Source organism: Thunnus maccoyii, chromosome 7 (genome assembly GCF_910596095.1).
Source record: "Thunnus maccoyii chromosome 7, fThuMac1.1, whole genome shotgun sequence".
In the NCBI taxonomy this organism is placed as follows: Eukaryota; Metazoa; Chordata; class Actinopteri; order Scombriformes; family Scombridae; genus Thunnus; species Thunnus maccoyii.
In genome coordinates, this window is record NC_056539.1 from 10474718 (window position 1) to 10493969 (window position 19252).

The following is a 19252-nucleotide window of genomic DNA, read 5'->3' on the forward strand; positions in this document are numbered from 1 at the left end:
GAGTTTCCTGAATAATTTCTGGTCACCATTGGGATGTAAGGCCAGTCCACAAAGTTAGTCAAGTCAACTTGTGTCACTATAGCTTCCTTCACCATCTTCCACCCAGTTACAAACACTGTTTTGTCTCTTCCCAGACACATGCAGAACACATTCCCATAAACATCGGCGACCTGTGGATGCAGGAGCAGAGAATAAGCGGCCTGTTGTCTGGCATGTGACCCTGATAAGTAAATTTTCTGTTACACTATCAACAGGTTTTTAGCATTGTTTCCTACCATAGTCTACCAAGTTGGGTGGATCCTTTTTGTTCAGAAAATACGCTATGAGGAGAATGGCAAAAATAAAAAGCAGCACTCCCCTGATGTCAAGACTCCACATTGTGAAGCAGAGGAGAAGACTGATGAGGATCAGTGTTTGGCCCCTCATTTCCCTCATCATCTATTCCTAGTTAGCGATGGGCTGGTGCTCTGCTGATTCACCGCTTAAGTCGACATAATGATCTATGTGTTTGTGACAGGAAGTTGGGACATCTCTTCACTAAACAAATGAGAAATATAGACTAAGAATTGACTGAAAATGTACCCGAACATAAAAATGAGCAGTAAACACAAAGCTTTCAGCTATGAATATCAGAAAGTGCTTTGTATTGTAAGGCTAAATTATCAACTAATAGTGTAGTTAACTTCCAACCAATCACTACCATGCACATGTAGGGTAAAGGTAACCACTGACCCAAACCATTTGATCCTTCAAGCTAGAAGAGCCAGCGAGATGGGAAGACCAATTCAACCATTTGATCCTTCAAGCTACAAGAGCCAGCAATATGGGAAGACCAATTCACATCCCAGTGTGAACTGATAGTATAATTTGGATAAACAACCCCTACCATTAGCTATCATAACTCACCTCTAAGAGCCAGTCACACACAGAGTTGAGCTGGCACCAACTTTAATCCCACTGCGGAATCTAATCGTCAGGACTTGAATGACCAACCCAAGGACTGATCACTGGGCAAATCAGCATAAGGCACAAGACATGCTGCACAATATGCCATACTCCAGTGACATTTACCAGAACACAGACATGCACACACACACACACACACACCCTCAAATGGCATGGACCCCTGCCGTTTGCAGATTGAGCAGAAGAGAGGAGTGTAAAACCCATGGATTTACAAATGTAGTTTTAGATTTTTCTGTAAGGACAATTAATACTGTATGTTAGTATGTCTGTATATATCACAATATGTGTTGTTATGTACTTTAGTTAGACTTTTATTCCACTGCCTTTACGCCCAGAAATGTACCACTGACATAATCCCATCATCCATGATAACACTGTCATGTGTAATACCATTCTGCTTGTTTCAATCATGCAATTGCTAGATTGTAAATACTTTGATTAATGGAGTTAACATATTCAGGAGTTGAACCCGACTGTCCATGAACAGGAGAGGACAGACTCTCCTCCCCCAGAACTCTGCAACCCCTGGGATTGGCTAGGATCCACCTTCTGGGTGGGCGGACCAACACTTTAAAACAGTGTCTTATCTGAGACTCTAGGCTGCTTTTTGCTGATTTTCCAGGCTGGTTTTCCAGGCTGGCTGCTGGCTGCTGGTTGCTTCTTTGTCTACTTGCTTTCTGCCATGCCAGTGGAAAGCTTGCATTTTGCTAGTCTGAAGATGTGACTCAAAACAATCAGAGGTGAAACCTCAGAATCTAGAGTCATGAGTTGAGGATCAAGCCTAGGAGAGCATGAGACCCTGAACCAGGAGCTCTCTTCTAATGGGAACTTTCCGAGTCCAGACCGGCTGACTCACTCATCAATCGTTACAAGATTCAGACTCCAACTTCTCACCCCAGCACGTTGGACTCCATTCTCCACAAGAAGCCACCCCAGGGAGCAAGCAAGTAGTCGTATAAAACCTTCATCAACTTGTTTAAACCCTGGTGCTTTCATAATTTGTAACTTTAATCAGCAATTCAGAACTAAGCTGTTGTACTGTTGATTTGACTTGATTGATTTGAACTACACAATAGATAACTCTGCATCATGCATTCGAATCATTCACTGGCCATAGCCTTGCGTACCAGTTTCCCCTTTCCCTCTTGTGTCTTGTTTGTAAAAAGTGTTTAGTACTTGTAGCTGTGTATGTAACTAAAGTGTACTTGTTTGTGTTTTCTTATGCTTGCATCTCGGTCATTTAACCTTAAAAGACCTTATACACTTGCAAAATCATAATTAAGATTAATAACAATCATCATTCTAATTGACCTCTCTTGTGTGGCCAACAAGGAGAACTATTTCCCTATTATTTTACCTTCTCTAATACGAGTTATGTCCTGGATGAATAATTTCATGTTAGAGTTGTGCACAAAAATAACTTATAATTCCCCCATAAAATCATAAAACTATTTGAGTGCACAAATTCCTACACTGTTGTTTTAGGACAGACTGGAAAAATTGTGAACCTGTCCCTCAACTCCCATGTTGTAGCCATGAATATATATTGCATTGTGTTTTTACCAATGACTGAAACCAGGGTTGTGACACATATCATCAAATCATTTATTATTCATTTACAAATATATTCAAATGATTTGTCAATGATTGGTTTCATATTAACTAATGGCTTATAAATTACCCTAAAAGGCATCATTACTATAAAGAATAGTATAAGAAAATGTATACATCTTGCCATTAATAATTACAAGGACAAAGTGTAGAATCACCACAATAATCTTTTTATGTATAATAACTGTATCACACAGAATTTAATGTACAGAGCAGAAAATGACCAGGTCCTCATGACATGAGAAAATCATACAACAGACAAAGGTTGAGACAAAGCTTACTCTCCTAAAATGTTTTGGTTAGTATGGTTGCTGGTTAGATAAAAATGAGATGTTGCATAATTCAGCGAGCCTTAGCATAAATCTTGAAGGGGTGCGGTACACGTGTGGTTCCAGTAACTCCTTCTGTACTTAACACTACTCCATCAGGAACAGAGAAAGAGAACTTCTGAAATAAACCCACCAAAAACAGGAACAGCTCCATCTTGGCCAGCCCTTCTCCGAGACACACACGTTTCCCTGAGGAGTTCACAAACACACACACGTTGGTTTAAAAGATAACAATCGATGTTCTGGGTCAAATCATGTGTAACATTGAGTTGAGTGTGGTTTACCTGCAGAGAAAGGCAGGAATGCTTCTCTCTTTACAAACTTTCCATTAGCGTCTAGGAAGTGTCCTGGGTTGAAAGTGTCTGGAGTCTCCCATTCTGTCTTGTCGAACAGCACAGAGGTCAGCATGGGCAACAATGAGGTACCCTATGAACAAAGATCCACAGGGTAACACCAAGCAATGCTCACATTTTTCATTCCCATATGTTTCCAAGAAATAAGCCTGTTAAGACTTTTTGAACAACTGTATGGATGCACCTTGGGTATGAAGTAACCGCCAAGTGTCGTGTCTTTGGCGGCCATTCTGAATCCGTTGAGAGGAACAATGTTTCCCATCCTCTGGATCTCATGGATGACAGCGTCAGTGTAGGGCAGGTTGGGTCTGTCCGCCATAGTGGGCAGGCGGGTTTCTCCAATCACTCTATCTATTTCTGCCTGGACTTTCTCTAGAAATACAAGAAATTTAAGTATTTATGCTTGGAACAATTTGGTGAGAAAAAGTGAGTATAGTCACCTACCCTGGATGTCAGGGTTTTTGATGAGGTAAACCAAAGCCCATTGCAAAGTGGTGGAGGTTGTCTCTGTTCCAGCCAGGAACAGATCCACAGAACACATAGTCAGATTGATCTCATTGAAGCCCAGATCAGACTCTTTGCGCTGTTCAAGAATGCAGAGAAGACACAGTAATGAATGACTGTACAGCTGTGCGGTGCAGCACTCTATGTGCAACGCATGTTGTTCACATACATTCTCCATTTCGATGAGGAAACTGTCAATGTAGTCCCGGGGATTGCTGTGGTCCAGGTCCTGCTTATGCCTCTGTACCTCCTGACTGATGAAGTCAAGGATGTCATTGAAGTGGCTGAACATTTTGTTGTGAGGGCCAGGCAAGTGCTTCATCACACCAGGCAAGGCCTCATAGAGCTACTCAAAAGAAAACAGTAGATGAGAGACAATTTCATTCACCTTTTGTGACAAAGTCAACCACACACACACACAGGCCTCCTAGTTGTTACTCCCACAATCCCACCAGAGTGCCATCTCTCTGTCAATGACTGAACTAAGTGGATGTTATTGACTTACTTGACCCCATATTGAGCCCTCCAGCATGATAACTTCAGACAAATACTTCAGCATGATCTGGAAGTTGTGGTCGCTGTAGTCAAACCGTTTCCCCATCACCATCTGGCAAATGATGTTGGATACAGCGTTGTTGAAGAGACCTGCTGGGTTGAAAGGTTCACCTGTAGAAGAAGAATGCACTGTTCAGGGGATACTGTTTTATTGCTGCTGATTATGAGCTTATGCTTTGGTGATTGTACACCACCTTTCTCCTTCTCTATCTCCTCTTGCAGGTACCGGATCTCCTCGCAGATGCTCTGCTCCATGATACTTTTGCCCAGGCCAAAGTTTCGTAAGGTAGACAAGGCGAATCGCCGCTGTCTCTTCCATGAGTCACCATTGCTCATGAACAGACCACCTACGCACAAGCATGCAGAGGAAATAAGAGTTAATGGCTTATGGGGAACTCATTACTGCATTCACAGCACAAGGCAGAGAAAGGGAGATTTTCACACCTGAGGTTCCTAAGTAAAACCTGTCAGCAACTGCACTGTATGGTCGATCCACAAAGTTCTCGGCCTGTGTCACCACGGCTTCCTTTACCATCTTGCACCCAGACACAACCACCAACTTGTCATTGCCAAGGTTGATGCCGAACACGTTCCCATAGACATCAGCCAGCTGAGGACAATAATAATAAAATCAGAGGTGAACCACAGAGCACTTCTGCATCACACTTTATGAGTTGTTCAAAAACAAAACAAAACCTACCAATGTCTCTGTGGAACATTTAAGTGGAAGTGTGCTTTGAAGTTTAATTATTCTGATGTTTTATTATTTGACCACCAGGTGTCAGTATCTGCCATTAGTTTCTATGTTAAAATGAAAATTTCAAGCACAAATGCACATTTCCTAGTGTGTGAACAATTTAAAATTGCATTCTCCAGGTGAATAAATAAAAATAGCTGAAATGGCTTCAACTTTTTAGTTCTTTGGAAAAGTTATACATTTTGTTATTGTCCATGTAATTCCATTATCCTGATAGCAATTGTGCAATAGTGTTTGTGAATTAGGGTAAACGTCCCTATTAAGCCCACATACCATAAAAGTTCACTTGCAACTTCTGAGTCAAATTTTAAAAAAAACACATCATAATTCGTTGCTGTTTGATGTTTCTTCTAATAAAGCTGCTTGTTACATGAATGACACTTTTTTATTGTAAGTCAATCAGATTTGTCAATATTGAGTTATCGAAGCATATGTATGACATGTGCCTTCTGATCCCAAAAGAAGTTGCAAAAAAACTTTGGTGATTTTGGTATCCTCAGAAGATAACATTTTTTGCATATTTTTACTCCTACTTTTGGTAAATACTCAATTGTTATCAAAATGTAAGAGATTAGTGTTTTGAATAAGACATATGTTAGAATATTACTTGAATCAGAAATATTGTTTCTTTTGAAATCAAAATATGAGTTTTAGCAAGCAAACAAACAGACCACATGCTGCATCAATACAGTAGCTGCATAGTATGGTTCATTGCAATGACATAAAGCATGATAAGTATTTATAGTTTACATTTTTGTATGCAGTTTACATTATTATACTGTTAAATAGATAGTGAATGTGTATTTTTATCGTTATTTATTTTTTAATTAACATTTTTATCTGGTGGGCTTAAAGGGTACGCTACCAAAAAAATCCCACTGTTTGGGGTGGATATAAATGAGTATAACTAATTATTTTTCTGCATGATCAATTAATATTCTTTATGTTATGTTAGCCCACCATGTATGGATTTATTTCATATAGTTGTTTTTTTAATGTCATGTGCATAGAATAAAATATTCTGTCTTTTAACCATAAATTCACTGATGTTCCCTTTAAGCCCACCTGCTCCCATTAAGCCTGCTTGACTGTGTTTTAATGGGGATTTTGTCCCTTTTGACTTTTGAACCATTTTCCTCCCTAATTTTAACCTCAGGTCATGAATCAGCTCAATAAATCAGACAATTAATACCCATATTTAAATATCATTGATATTAAATGGGTCAATTCATTCTAGACAGCCCTATATTCTATCCTAACATAAGCAATATTTTTCTGATCTTTACTTTTCAGATAAGCTTTAGTTTAAGATGAGATAATGAGCTTCAAGATGTTATGACTTATGTCTCCTCACAATGAACTGTATGTTTTAATGTATATCTACAATGAACTGAATGGTTTTAAAAAGCGTTCTTACAATGTTTTCAAACTACTAGCCTAAATGTGATTAACATTTGAAAATCAGTTAAATTTATTGTTTAGTTGTAAATACTGAAATTGACTCATTTACCATCCCTAGAACATTAGTATTGAATTATTTTCTTTCAGTCAGTTGGTGTTCAGAAATCTTCATAAAAACATCTTCGTACTTTCAACCAGCTGGCTGGACCAGAAATTTTGGCCAATTTCAAATGCCAACAGCACACCATGGGATAGAGATACAGACGAAACGACAACATATATTGAAAGATGAAGTATTTGAGAATGATTTCCACTATAGTTTTGATTTTGTTCCTAAATATTTTTTTGGATACATTCCAAAGAAGACATATTGTAAGTTTAGCTTTTTCTGCATTGACAGCGCAGCAAAATGGCTGGTCACGCCTATTTCAAATGCCATTTACAGGCCATAGGATTGAAGTGGAGACAAAATGAAAGTAGCTATTGAGAGCTAAGGGATTACAGATTTGAACAGAACAAGTTTGTATTCTTAAGATTTTTTAATATATATATTTATTTATCAACAAATCATGAAGTGGGCTTATTTGAAACACCCATGGGCTTAAAGGGTACGTTAGGTACCCATTAAGCTCATGCCAGACTCTTGACATATTTTGACAAATTAAACAAAAAAATCATTAGAAATTGGTATAAATGAATTATTGACAGTTCAATTGAGAGATTAGACTTTCGTTTTAATGAAAATGTTCTCACTTAAATTGGAGCATTATATATTAAAATTGAAAAAATCTGAAGAGGGGATTTGGTGGGCTTAATAGGGACGTTTATCCTATCTTTTGTGACCTTTGTTGAGACATTCTGATACATTTAAAATCAAACTTAAATTTGATTTGATTTGAATTGAATGTAAGGAGAAGACTTCCTTTTATTAAACATTTACCTTGGTAAAATAAATGTGTAGATCTTTGTCCAAATTGAAGAAATTCCCCACCAATGGGAGACCCCGCGGTCCTGGGGGATAATTTGGAGGATTCCTGTTTCTGAGGAAGTGTGCTATCAGTAGGAAGAGAAAAAAAACGAGCAATATCCCTTTGAGGTCAAATCCCAGTAAAAAGTTGTAAAGCCACATGGTGAACGAGTCAAACCACCAGCAGCAGCAGCAACAGGAAGAGGAAAGTCAGAGTGGAAAGGTTTGTGCCTCAGGATTTTCTTCATCTGCACACCGGTGCTTTTATAATGCCTCTTCATACTGGATTTAATCCTTTTGTGGGTTGTACCGCTAACATTACACAACAGAAAGAAAAAAGGAAGAAAAAAATCTGTGATGCCAAGTCTGTACGAAGGTACATAACCAGTCACAGACCACACCTACTTTTCCCTGACAAACAAGACCTCTGTCCTGCCATAGCAAGATGGCCCTTAAGGTAATGGGAATCACTCATGAGCAACAACATGCAGCAATATGATAACATACATGCAAAACTTCCTCTGTCTTTCAGTAACCTTAGACAGAGATTGGATGTTCAGAGTGTAAACAGAGTAAAATCAACAATACAAAGTGCAGTGGGAATAAAAGGCATCTAACTGGTCCATTGTATACAGTTGCATGTAAATAAAGGGAAATGGGTCCTGTACACAATTAAAACTGGTCTCTATAAGAAAGTAGCAAATCAGAGAAAAAGTATGTAGTCTCTTAAAAATGCATTGAGTGCAGATCTTATCTTATCAGGTGTCTTTAATATAACCAAGAAATCTTAGACAACAGAATTTTTAGGGAATTTATTATTGATGTTGAGACAGGTGGAGTAATTTGACAAACATTTAAACTAAAGTTTAGCAGCCTGGATATCCATCATAAGGTGTCGTTAATAGATGCAAAGTTCACAAGACTGTCTGTGTGTCAGAGTGCAAAATACTATAGCATCCTAAAAGAAAAAAATTTAAAACTTTTAATTAACACAAATCACAAGACATTGTGATCTAATGGATGTATTAATGCATAATATCTGTTGGGTCTCACTAGCGAACCGCATGTTGCAAGACTCCAAGAAACAGCAGGAGTCCTCAAGAAACTCCACTCATGGATCCAGGTTATCAAAACTAGAGATTCCCCTCTTATCTGCCTCTTTTTCACCTCCAGCAGCTGAAGGAGCAGCTCTCAGCTCCCCTTTCTCCTCACAGCTCGATGCTGGAGCAGCTCTCTGCTGTCTTGTGTGGCTTGCTCACAGCAGACACACACAGAACTCTTTTTCTTTACGGCAGAAGACACGAGAGCCTGCCTAAGGCTCAGAAACTAAGTTTCCTAATGCCAGCAGCTACCACACAAGTCTGCTGGCTGGTTTAACAAGTACAGGAGCCACGAAACAGAGTTAACTTGCCGCTAACGCTACACAAAAGAGTAACCTGGGCCCTCTGACCTGCACGGCCGGAGTGCCGTCTACCCTACATCTTTCAGCTTTGGAGCCAAACCCTTCTCAGCCTGTCTCTTCCACGGATTCACCAGCTAAGAAGCAGCGCACCACAAAGCATCTCTCTCTTCATGGACTGGCAACAACTGGGCAAACTTTTGCAAACTTTGGTTCAAGACACCACATGGTCTGGCCTTTGTTTCTCTGGTTCTCTTTGTCAGCCCTATTGTCTGCATGCCATGTGCTCAGTCACCAGGTGACTGCAGCCATCTTGCCATTGTCTTTCCCACACACACTCACACACACATACACACTCATACATACAATTGTATTTAGGTACACTTAGCTAGATTAAAATTGTGTGTTTTGCTCTTTTACCTTTTGTTAAATAAATGCTTTTGGATATACCTGTAGTCTGTTTTAATGTTGCACAAGAATGTGAATTGAATTGAATTGCTAACCTCTGCTCTGCAAGGAACTCCAAAATCCTTCAACCTTAACCAGTTATTGATATGGTAATTTTGTTTATAGTTATTAAGTTAATTGTTAAGAAAAGTTCCAAATTGATAGATTAGTACACTTTGAGACTGAATTAGCTATCTTTTCCCTGACTCCAGGGTGGTGCCCTGTTATTATTAATTCTTATTAATAATTTTATTGATTTTAATAATTAATGATTATCATGATAATCATTAATTATTGCTGATTGCCAAACTTGTAGCCAAGGCCCAACATATCTCATGAACTCCTGTGACTCCATATTAATAAATGATCAAGTCAATATTAGTTCATGACATTATGTAACACTCAATGGATCAACAGTTTATGAATGTCACACATTAATGAACAAATCATTGACTCAACATCTCTGGCTGAGTTCTTCTTTCTCAGCTCAGGCTCAGAAACTGCTAATTTGCAACAGAAAGTCTGCATTACAGACCATAGACTGTAAAAAAAAAAATGGACGTAGTCACTGTGACGTCACCCATTGGTTTGTGAGCTGCCATTTTAAAGCCTTGAGTGTCGTGATTTGACCATCGCCATCTTGGATTTGACTGTCGCCATGTTTGATTTTTGGAGCCAGAAGTGACCATATTGGAATGAGAGGGTGGAGCTGACCGTAGCGCCAGCTGCTAGCTTGGTTAGCACGGTGTATTTACAGTCTATGGTTATCATTGATAATACTAATGCTAATGCTAATTTTGGCTAGCAAAAACAGGCCTAAAAACATTCAAACAAAATGTACTCACCGGAAAAACTGAACATTTAACGCATTAGAGGGTCTTTTATCACAACCAAACACTGAACAAGACTTTTTTAGGCAACCAAAATGTTACAATTAACTTTCATGAACTGAAAACACACTGTGAAATAGCAGCAGCTACGCCTATACACCATGGTTACGTTACGTAATCAATGTTGTCACCGTGGTAGCAACTTGTCAATCACAATCATGATGTATTGATGAAGACTTGAAACTGGTGATTGAGACTATAACCTCATTAGGAAAATGTTTACTGAGGTAATGAATCAAGTGAGAAGTATGGTCGTTTTCTCATAGACTTCCATAGAATCGGACCTCTTTTTGCAGCCAATGGAGTTGCCCCCTGATGGCCATTAGAAAGAATGCAGGTTTAAGGCACTTTCACATTAGCTTCACTTCTCGGACCAGGAGCTACCCACTTGATACAGACTGACAGTGTGGAGTTAAAAGATTTTGTCCACTCTTTCTTTAACCCCTTAACACAGGGCTGACTCAAGGCATAGGCCATATAGGCAGTCGCCTAGGGTGCCACCTTGTCTGATGGGCGCTGGTCGCCCTCAAGGGAAAAAATAAATTAAATAAATTAAAAATAGACAAATAAAAATTCGCCACTGGGCGCCCCTCCCTATTTTCTGCCTTGGGATAAAATATGAAATCACAAATATCACAAAGAAAGATAGAAATACACATTGCACCACTGTTCCTCACAATTTTCCATCTGCTCTGCACCTGTACTATGCGCACTGAAACAGAGGGATGATGCATCACAAACAAAGTCTGTGACGAGATGTCAAGAGGCAGATATTCTGATTTTATTTCATTATGAAAAGGTCCAAACCTTCAGGTGCACAAGGAAGAAAACAGACAAAAGAGGAGGGGGAAAAGAAAGCCCAATGTAAGGATATGTTGTCTCATGTTAAAATTAAAAAGCTGTTTGGTGTGTAACGTTTCATCTGTAGCAGCTAGCTAGCTAAGTAGCAATAAAGCTAATGCTAGATAATGATGTTACAATAGCTGCTAGACTCAGATAATGTTACAGATTGAAGGATATGAATCTGAATGGCAATCAGTATCTAGCTATCTAGGTAACTGCTCCTTCCTACAACGTAAGGCATTGTGCTGAAATTTCACTGACCAATATCAGTGATAATGGCTAACGCTATGTCCATAAACAGATTTCTGCATTGAGTTGCTCCAGCAATGTGTAAGTTGACAAGAGCCATTTGGCATCGTAGCACATTGTTAGTAAGCTAGATTGATATTTAAATATCATATCAATAAATTAGGTCTCTACTGGATTACTGTGTTGTGAAATGGGAGCAATTAATGAGAAAATGATGATATGTGACAGAAAAACTGCTGCTTTACCACCAGTGAGTTATGTGACATGTTATGATTTACATTTATTAATGCATAAGTCACAACTTAGTAATAATTTACGTTATAACTGAGTTTGAATTTACACACAGCTGGTGCAACAGGCTGCAGCAGTTAGCCTATTTGTTCTACTCTGCAGCTACATGTGTTTGCTTGTAAAAGGCTAATATTTACTTTATAAGTGTCCAGATGCACTGTGGAAATATCTGCAGAAGCCTCCAGCTGCTGGAGAAGTTACATCTGATCTCCCATCTACACCACTCTCTGAAGCAGGTCAGTTCAGCCAGATATTCGTTGTCTCTGTGTAATTGATAATACACTGCTTTGTTGTCATTATTATTACTATTGTTGTTGTTAAATGTTACAATTACACATTGTTAATAATTAAATGTAGGTCTTAGTCAAATTAAATAAAGTGTATTCGTAGAGTGCTACTTTATATGCAGTAGAATGACACAAAGGACTTAATGCAATGGTGTAACAGTCTGGATGTTTTGTATGTTTGAATACAGCTGCAAGTGAAGCAACATCTAACATCATATCAAACACTCCAGCTACCCTCAGTGAAACACAACCTGCAGCAGGTGAGTTCTGTTCATTGTATGTTACAGCTGCAGTTATGTAACTAATGTCAATATGGACAAATCCAGACACATTTTACTCTAATTCTATCAAATATTCACAATCAGTTATGAACCTTTTTCACTCATGTAATTTAACAGTACTGGTCAACCGTTTTCTATAATTTATGCTTCAGATGTGTTTATTGCCTGATATGTTGTAATTTATGAATCATTGTGTGTTCTTACTAAAGGATTAATAACTATATTTGCAGGTATGTTGGTGGGGTAATGTGGTGGGGGTAGGGGCAACAAATCCTTATCTCGCCTATCTCGCCTAGGGCACCAAAATGGCCATTTGGCACACCCAAATGGAAAAGCTTATAACAGAAGAACTTTATAACAGAAGAACTGTAAGGCCATGATGCATGTATTAGGCTGTACAAAGGTGCTTAAGCAATGTACTTACATAACCAGTCACAGACCACACTTACTTTCCTCTGACAAACAAGACCTCTGTCCTGCCATAGCAAGATGGCACTTAAGGTAATGGGTATCACTCATGAGCCACAGCACGTAGCAATATGATAACATACATGCAAAACCTCCACTGTCTTTCAGTAAACTTAGACAGAGATTGGATGTGCATAGCGTAAAACAGAGTAAAATCAACAATACAAAATGCAGGTGGAGTAATTTGACAAACATTAGTTGAGAGCTAAAGAACACACACACTGTTGTTATTGTATTAGTCAGCTAAAGCTTAGCAGCCTGGATATCCATCATATGGTGTCATTTATAGATGCAAAGTTCACAAGACTGTCTGTGTGTCAGAGTGCAAAATACCATATCGTCCTAAAAGAAAAAAAATGTCAAACTTTTAAGTAACACAAATCACAAGACATTGTGATCTAATGGATGTAATCATGCATAACATATAATAATAAATTATCGAGTCAATATTAGCTCATGAAATTATGTAACACTCAATGGATCAACAGTTTATGAATGTCACACATTAATGAACAAATCATTAAATCAACATCTCTGGCTGAGTTCTTACTGGACACCCTGCAGCGAGCCAGTCAGTTCCCAGTTAACCAGTTCAGATACAGTAGTGTTTTCCAATCTTAGACCCAAAAGCTTGTCAGAGCAGTGAATGGATCAGCCTCTACAACAGCAACAAATTAAATTGTTCTAAAGGATTTGGTCTTCTAGTGTTAGAAAGATAGATAGATATTACTGTAAGTACATTATAGGATAGTAGATGTTTTGAATCTAGGTTTCACATATTGATTGTTCAAAGGTGTACTTGTCATGGAAAGACTGAAAAGACTAAACACACACACATGAAATAATACACAAAACACTGCTGGGTTGAAGTTTAAAAATTATAATTATACAATAAGGATACAGAACACACAAAGATTTGCATCAACTTGTCTCAACAACCAAAGAGCAAACCTAATCTATTATAGTGTCTGAAGGAACAGAGAAATGATCTGTGAGTGGTCAATGGCACACAGCCACAAGATATACATCTGCATGCACATGTACAAAGCAAAGGAACAATGATCTTACTCCCACAATTCTGTACATTAAAATGATAAACCAATCATCTGATCATCTCATCACCTCAACACACTCCACTGACTTCACACTAAAGATCAGTTTACTAGATAAGTTTATTTTCTGAGTTCAGGCTTAGAGACTGCTCATTTTCAACAGAAACTCTGCATTACAGACTGAGGGTGAGGAGTATAAAAGATGTGGGCATTTAGGCAGCAAGGGTCTAATGAAAAGATGTTTGGTGTTGCATTATGGAAAATGTGAGGATCCAGCGTTTTCAGAGCTTCGCCCTTACTAGGGACAAAAAATCAGTATCTCTCAGCGTCTGTTGCTTAGATTTTGTCCACCCTTTCTTCAAATATCTCTTGTGAGCTGGAGTACCTCTTTAAACGCCTTCATTCTGGACTAATCGTTGAAGATTGTAAATTAAATCTTAGTATTAGTATAGTGAGCTATTATTGATGATCTTAAAATCCCTGTACACTCATTCTGGTCTTTGTTAAAGGTCTGAGGCAGGTTTCCCACTTACTGTAGGTGCAACAAAACTAACAGGAAAGTTGGGGGAAATGTTAGTCAATTTTGATTGTACTCATACACACATTTTTAAGAGGAGGTATGCTTTGACAAAATAACTAAAAACACCTCTTTCGGTGGACCATGACTATGCATGTGCCTTAATCATTTATGCACCAAATCTCAACTAGGCTTGCAGTTTGGTGTTGAAACAATAAACAAGACTGGTTGCCTTTGACTTAAAGGGGAACTCCACCAATTTTACGCATCAAAGTATGTTTACAGGTCTTGAGGAGTACTAAAAAATATGTGAAAAAAAGTTTCATAAAGCCCATTTTGGCTCCAGGTGTGGCCTGCGCCAAGTCTGCTGAATTGCCTAAAGTGATGTCACTTGAGTCAGTGTCGGTTGGGTCTGAAGACTACAAGTTTGAAATAAAAATAATATCTGGGTGTGGAGGTTAGAAAGGAGTGCAATTACCAGATTTCTTTTTGCACACTCCTGCTCGCTTACTTGAAGCAAGCAGCTCCAGGCTACGTTAGCTGCTACTAGCATAACACACCTGAATCTCTGATTAAAATGTCAGCAGTCACGTTGCATTGTGGGTAATGTAGGAACCAGGTTCTGACAAGGAGGAACAATGTGTGGAATTAAAAGATGATTTTGGTTATGCTGCATTGATTTTGACCCTTTTTTGGTGGAGTACCCTTTTAATACTTGTCAATATCTTCTGATCTACATGACTGATCGTTTTATTTCATTTTTATTCATTTTGTGGAGGATAATATTCATATATTACGCCAACTAGTTTTCAGCTGCAAGTCAGATCCAACTTGTGATATGGAGAACATGGAGATCCTTGTTATTGAGGCTTTGTGTTTGACTGGGATGAGAACAGCTGAAACAATGGAGAGCATTAGCGAGGCATGGCTAATATCCTGAAGCTCTCGGGGGAATAGGTGAAGCCAAGCACTCCCTCCAAGCTGGGCATTTCTCCAGGAACAGCAGAGAAGGTGAAGCGTTGCAGTAGGCATGTAAAGAAAAGAAACAACTCCATTCTGGCCAGGTGCTCCCCCAAACACACACGTTTACCTGTGAAGAAACAGTTGACAGCAGTTTAAGGTTGGTAGATTCCTAGTTTTCCCTTAGAAACTATGTTAGCTGCAATTCTCGTAAGCCAAATAGTGTTATAGAAAGCGGAGGAAAAAAACCTGCTGAAAATGGTAGGAATGCGTCTCTTCTGCGGAAGTTGCCCTCTGAATCCAAGAAATGTTCAGGATTGAAGATATCTGGAGTCGCCCACTCATCCTTATCAAAAAGCACTGATGAAAGGATTGTAGTAATAGCTGTTCCCTGGAAAAACAGTCATGAGATATTATCTAATATCAGTAAATAATCATTTATAAATTTTATAGCTGGACATTCACCACCAAGTAAGTCTGGTAAATTGTGCTTCACCTTGGGTATGAAGTATCCTCCCAGTGTAGTGTCTTTACTGGCCATTTTGGGGAATCCCAGAGGAACAATATTCCCCATCCTTTGAATCTCATGGATGACGGCATCAGCGTAGGGCATGTTGGGTCTGTCGGCCAGTGTAGGCTGACGAGACTGTCCAACCACTCTGTCTATCTCTGCCTGGACTTTCTCTGGATGAGGAAGCAGAGTCAGAACTATGGTTCAAATAGCATAAAAAAACATCCATAAACTCCATGGGAATATTCAGGTGCTTCATATGGCTAATGAGGAGGATGAACTGACTTACTCTGTATCTCTGGGTAGTGCATCATGTATAGGAGAGCCCAGCGTAAAGTGGTAGCAGCTGATTCTGTCCCAGCCTCAAGCAGGTCGATGGTGCAAACGAGCAGGGTCTCGATGTTGAAGCCAGCCTGGGGATCCTTCTTCTTCTGGCAATGCGACAACAGAAAACACTGTTATTGTACGACATTAAACACAGTGCTCTGCTCTCATATTCTACTTTATATGAACCATGAAACAAATAATCAGTAAGTTTTCTGAGCCAAGCAAAACTCTTGAGAGGCATGTGTGGAGCCATATTAAGGATATTTTCCATTTGCCTAATCATCCCTATAAAGCAACAGAGAGTTTGAGGGGGTGCTATACTATATCATGTCTAAATTCAATAGTGAAAAAATATATTTATCACCCTTCAGTTACAATAGTTTGCTATTATGTGAAGAAGCATTTAATCTTTTCTCTGTGCACAAGAGGTTTGTATTTTGCACAGATGAATAGGCCTTTTTTGTTTGTTTGTTATTGCACTCTATCAAGCCATTTCCATTATGGGACAATACAGTTTCCATTACATTTGACTGTATACATTTTAAACGAGTTCAAGGAAGCTTTACTGAAAATATGGTAACAGCTTACCTTCTCCATCTCTGCCAGGTATACATCAATATAATCACGAGGGTCATCAGGGTTCCACTCCTCCTGGTGCCTCTCTATTTCCTTTTGCAGGAACACTTCAATCTCCTTGTAGTTAGCGTGGACAGTCTGGTGAGGTCCCGGCAGGTACTTCATCAAACCAGGAAAGGCATCATACAGCTGTTGATGGAACAAACTTTCAGGTCAGTAAAAGACCAGCACTGCAGTTTGTTCTGTGAGTACAGCTCAATAGTTGAACTCAGGTGACAGATCAGTAATTACCTGAGTCTGAGCTGAGCCAGCGAGCAAAACAGCCTCATTGTCCAACTCCAGAATCTTGCAAAAGCTTTGATCACTGTATTCAAAGCGATGTCCAAAGACCACAGAGCAGATGATGTTACTCACTGCATTAGATATAGTGTACTGGGGGTTGAATGGTCTTCCTGGGAATATATTGAATTCAATTCAAGTTATGATGAATATTACATATTCATAACAGACAAAAAGTATTTGTTCAAAGTGAGTCTACTTGCCTTGTTCCTCTTTGAAAGCTTCACAAAGGAAATGGCATTCCTCTTCAGTATATTTTTCCAGTGATTTCTGGCCCTCTCCAAAGTAACGCAGGTGAGTGTTGGTAAACTTCCTCTGCTTCTTCCACAGGTAACCATTGCTCATAGCTATGCCTGTGATTTGATGTTATATCAAATTATTAACAAAGCAATTAAGCACTGCACACAGATTGCTGCATGTACTTTCATAAATATATGTACTGTGCTTGTTTATTAATTCTCTGCCTTTACAGGTTGAACAGTAATACAACAATTAATTAACAATAATTAAGAAATGAAGACAATGATTTATACAAGCTATGATGAGATTGCCTTTTTTAAACTGGCAATCAGCTTCAGTTATTGTCAGTCCCTAACCTCTGCTGTGCTGAGTTTGGCATTAGATCATAGATGCTAAAATATCAAATTCACTGTATATATATTCTGCTTTCACATCATACTTTGTTCTATGCGAGTTCACTGACTGAATATTTAGATTCATCCTTCTATTGGGAGAAAAGAGATTTAATAAAAGACACTTGTGGTACCATTCATTCACTTACTCACCAATGCCCTTGAAAACAACATGGAAGAGGGGGACACTAGGTCGATCAACAAAGCTGTCCAGCTGGCTGACGAGAGCCTCTTTGACCATCTTATATCCTGAAATAAACACCATCCTCTCACTGCCTCTCCTCAAGCTGAACACTGGGCCGTATTCCTTAGCAAGCTGCATATCAAATAAAATAAAAAATATACATACTTTGTATGCATTTGACCGACTTTTGTAGTCTTTCAATATATTAATCATACTGTAAATGGAGCAGAAAACTGTTTTTTGTCAGTTGAAATGCTTACAAAGTGTAGAAAATCCTTCACACAAAGTCTTAAGACCTGGGGTCTAAAAAGTCAGTGAACACTCTTAATCTAGAAAGTGCATTGTTAATTACATTATTATTATTTCTGTTATTACTGGCTAACATGCTGCTATTATTGTGTCTTAGGTGCATGATAATACCTCTTTACTAACTTGTAACTGCATCTTTTTAACATTATATCAAGATTAACATTGTAATTATCATGTTTTACTAATGTTTTATTGCTTACTATTGCTCTGCGTGCATCAAAAAATGATTATGATCAGTATTTCTTGGTTGTGTTTTGTTGTATTATCTTGCTTGCATGGCTACATTTACTGAATGAAATGAAAAAAACATGAACTCACCATGCTCTATTCAAGTCTTTATTTAGTAACTAACCGACATTCAATCAATCAAATCAATTCAAAGTCTGTTTTGTAAGGCCCTACCCCCTATATAAAGCAGCATGACATATAATATTGGTTTCAGTAAAATCCATGAAAATTTTGTCCTGACCTTCTCCATTGTCTTGAAATCAACTCCTGTGAAGACATTTCCTAGAAAAGGCACAGCCCAGGGTCCCGGTGGAAAGCTGTGAGGCCTCCAGTTTCTGACCACATCAGTTAATAATAACACTACAAAACTGAACAGCAGCCAACCAGTAAAGTCCATACACCCAAAAAGTGCTTGAAAAATCATGGTGAAGATTTGCCAAAGGACCTCTGTGAAAGCAGTTAGATACTGCAGACAGAATCGTGGTGGGTCTAACTTTATCTGGGTGAGAAACTGGAAAAAGGTCCCAACAAGGGGATGTTATGTAATACTGGCCTCTCATGTCCTGTGAGTGAAAAACAAGATTGCAGCTTGAACTGTTTCAGCTGGTTGTTGACTGTATGCACATGTGGTGCATGTTGAGGACACAGGGAGGCCTTCCTGGAAAATTAGAATACATGAAATAATAATTTTAAGGAGAATTATTTGTCAGTACAGCCTAGATCAACAATTCAGTTGTCAAACAAAGTAGGATATGTAAAGGCATGTTCAAATACATTTTACAATAGATGTGTTTTTATGCGGGTGTATACTGTATAACAACCATGTTTAGTAGATAGTTGTGTCACTATCTCAAAATACATGAATTTAGCTGATAGCTACATTTGACCCTGTGCGGGTGCAGCAATAAAATAATGTAAGTCGTTAATCATTATCATAAATCAGTGATTAACGTGAACTTCTCTTCATCCCATTTATGACCTTCATCACATCAAACCCACCAGACTTCACCTGCAGTTAA

The 19252-nt window shown here is 38.7% G+C and overlaps 2 protein-coding genes across 3 annotated transcripts; both read right to left on the minus strand.

Moving 5' to 3' along the window:
- Positions 1-2642: 2642 nt before the first annotated feature.
- On the minus strand, positions 2643-10169 carry LOC121900959 (cytochrome P450 2J6-like). Of its 2 annotated transcripts, XM_042417560.1 has the most exons (9): positions 10135-10169; positions 7417-7529; positions 4763-4928; positions 4513-4665; positions 4269-4429; positions 3933-4109; positions 3704-3842; positions 3444-3631; positions 2643-3332 (listed from the first exon to the last, which is right to left on the minus strand). In XM_042417560.1, exons 1-9 carry the CDS (start codon positions 10148-10150, stop codon positions 3159-3161), a joined length of 1287 nt encoding a protein of 428 aa, XP_042273494.1. In that variant the 5' UTR covers positions 10151-10169; the 3' UTR covers positions 2643-3158. The 2 variants fall into 2 exon arrangements, with proteins under 2 accessions (XP_042273494.1, XP_042273493.1); XM_042417559.1 differs by lacking the exon at positions 10135-10169 and having other exon boundaries at positions 7417-8650.
- A 3293-nt stretch (positions 10170-13462) lies between these two features.
- LOC121900957 (cytochrome P450 2J2-like) lies at positions 13463-18731 on the minus strand. The gene is made up of 9 exons (XM_042417557.1): positions 18475-18731; positions 17666-17828; positions 17084-17233; positions 16833-16993; positions 16554-16730; positions 15928-16069; positions 15624-15811; positions 15377-15518; positions 13463-15257 (listed from the first exon to the last, which is right to left on the minus strand). Exons 1-9 carry the CDS (start codon positions 18655-18657, stop codon positions 15082-15084), a joined length of 1482 nt encoding a protein of 493 aa, XP_042273491.1. The 5' UTR covers positions 18658-18731; the 3' UTR covers positions 13463-15081.
- Between the last annotated feature and the right edge of the window lie 521 nt (positions 18732-19252).

What these genes read in the sequence shown, in the direction of transcription:
- LOC121900959 (XM_042417559.1), bottom strand. Translation starts at nt 7,605, where the DNA reads ATGTGGCTTTACAACTTTTTACTGGGATTTGACCTCAAAGGGATATTG. An exon ending in TACACATTTATTTTACCAAG is followed by an intron (nt 4,929 to 7,416) that starts GTAAATGTTTAA and finishes TATTGTCCTCAG; the next exon opens with CTGGCTGATGTCTATGGGAA. An exon ending in TCCTCATCGAAATGGAGAAT is followed by an intron (nt 3,843 to 3,932) that starts GTATGTGAACAA and finishes ATTCTTGAACAG; the next exon opens with CGCAAAGAGTCTGATCTGGG.
- LOC121900957 (XM_042417557.1), bottom strand. Translation starts at nt 18,657, where the DNA reads ATGATTTTTCAAGCACTTTTTGGGTGTATGGACTTTACTGGTTGGCTG. An exon ending in AGCTTTCAAAGAGGAACAAG is followed by an intron (nt 16,994 to 17,083) that starts GCAAGTAGACTC and finishes ATATATTCCCAG; the next exon opens with GAAGACCATTCAACCCCCAG. An exon ending in GCACTACCCAGAGATACAGA is followed by an intron (nt 15,812 to 15,927) that starts GTAAGTCAGTTC and finishes TTCCTCATCCAG; the next exon opens with AGAAAGTCCAGGCAGAGATA.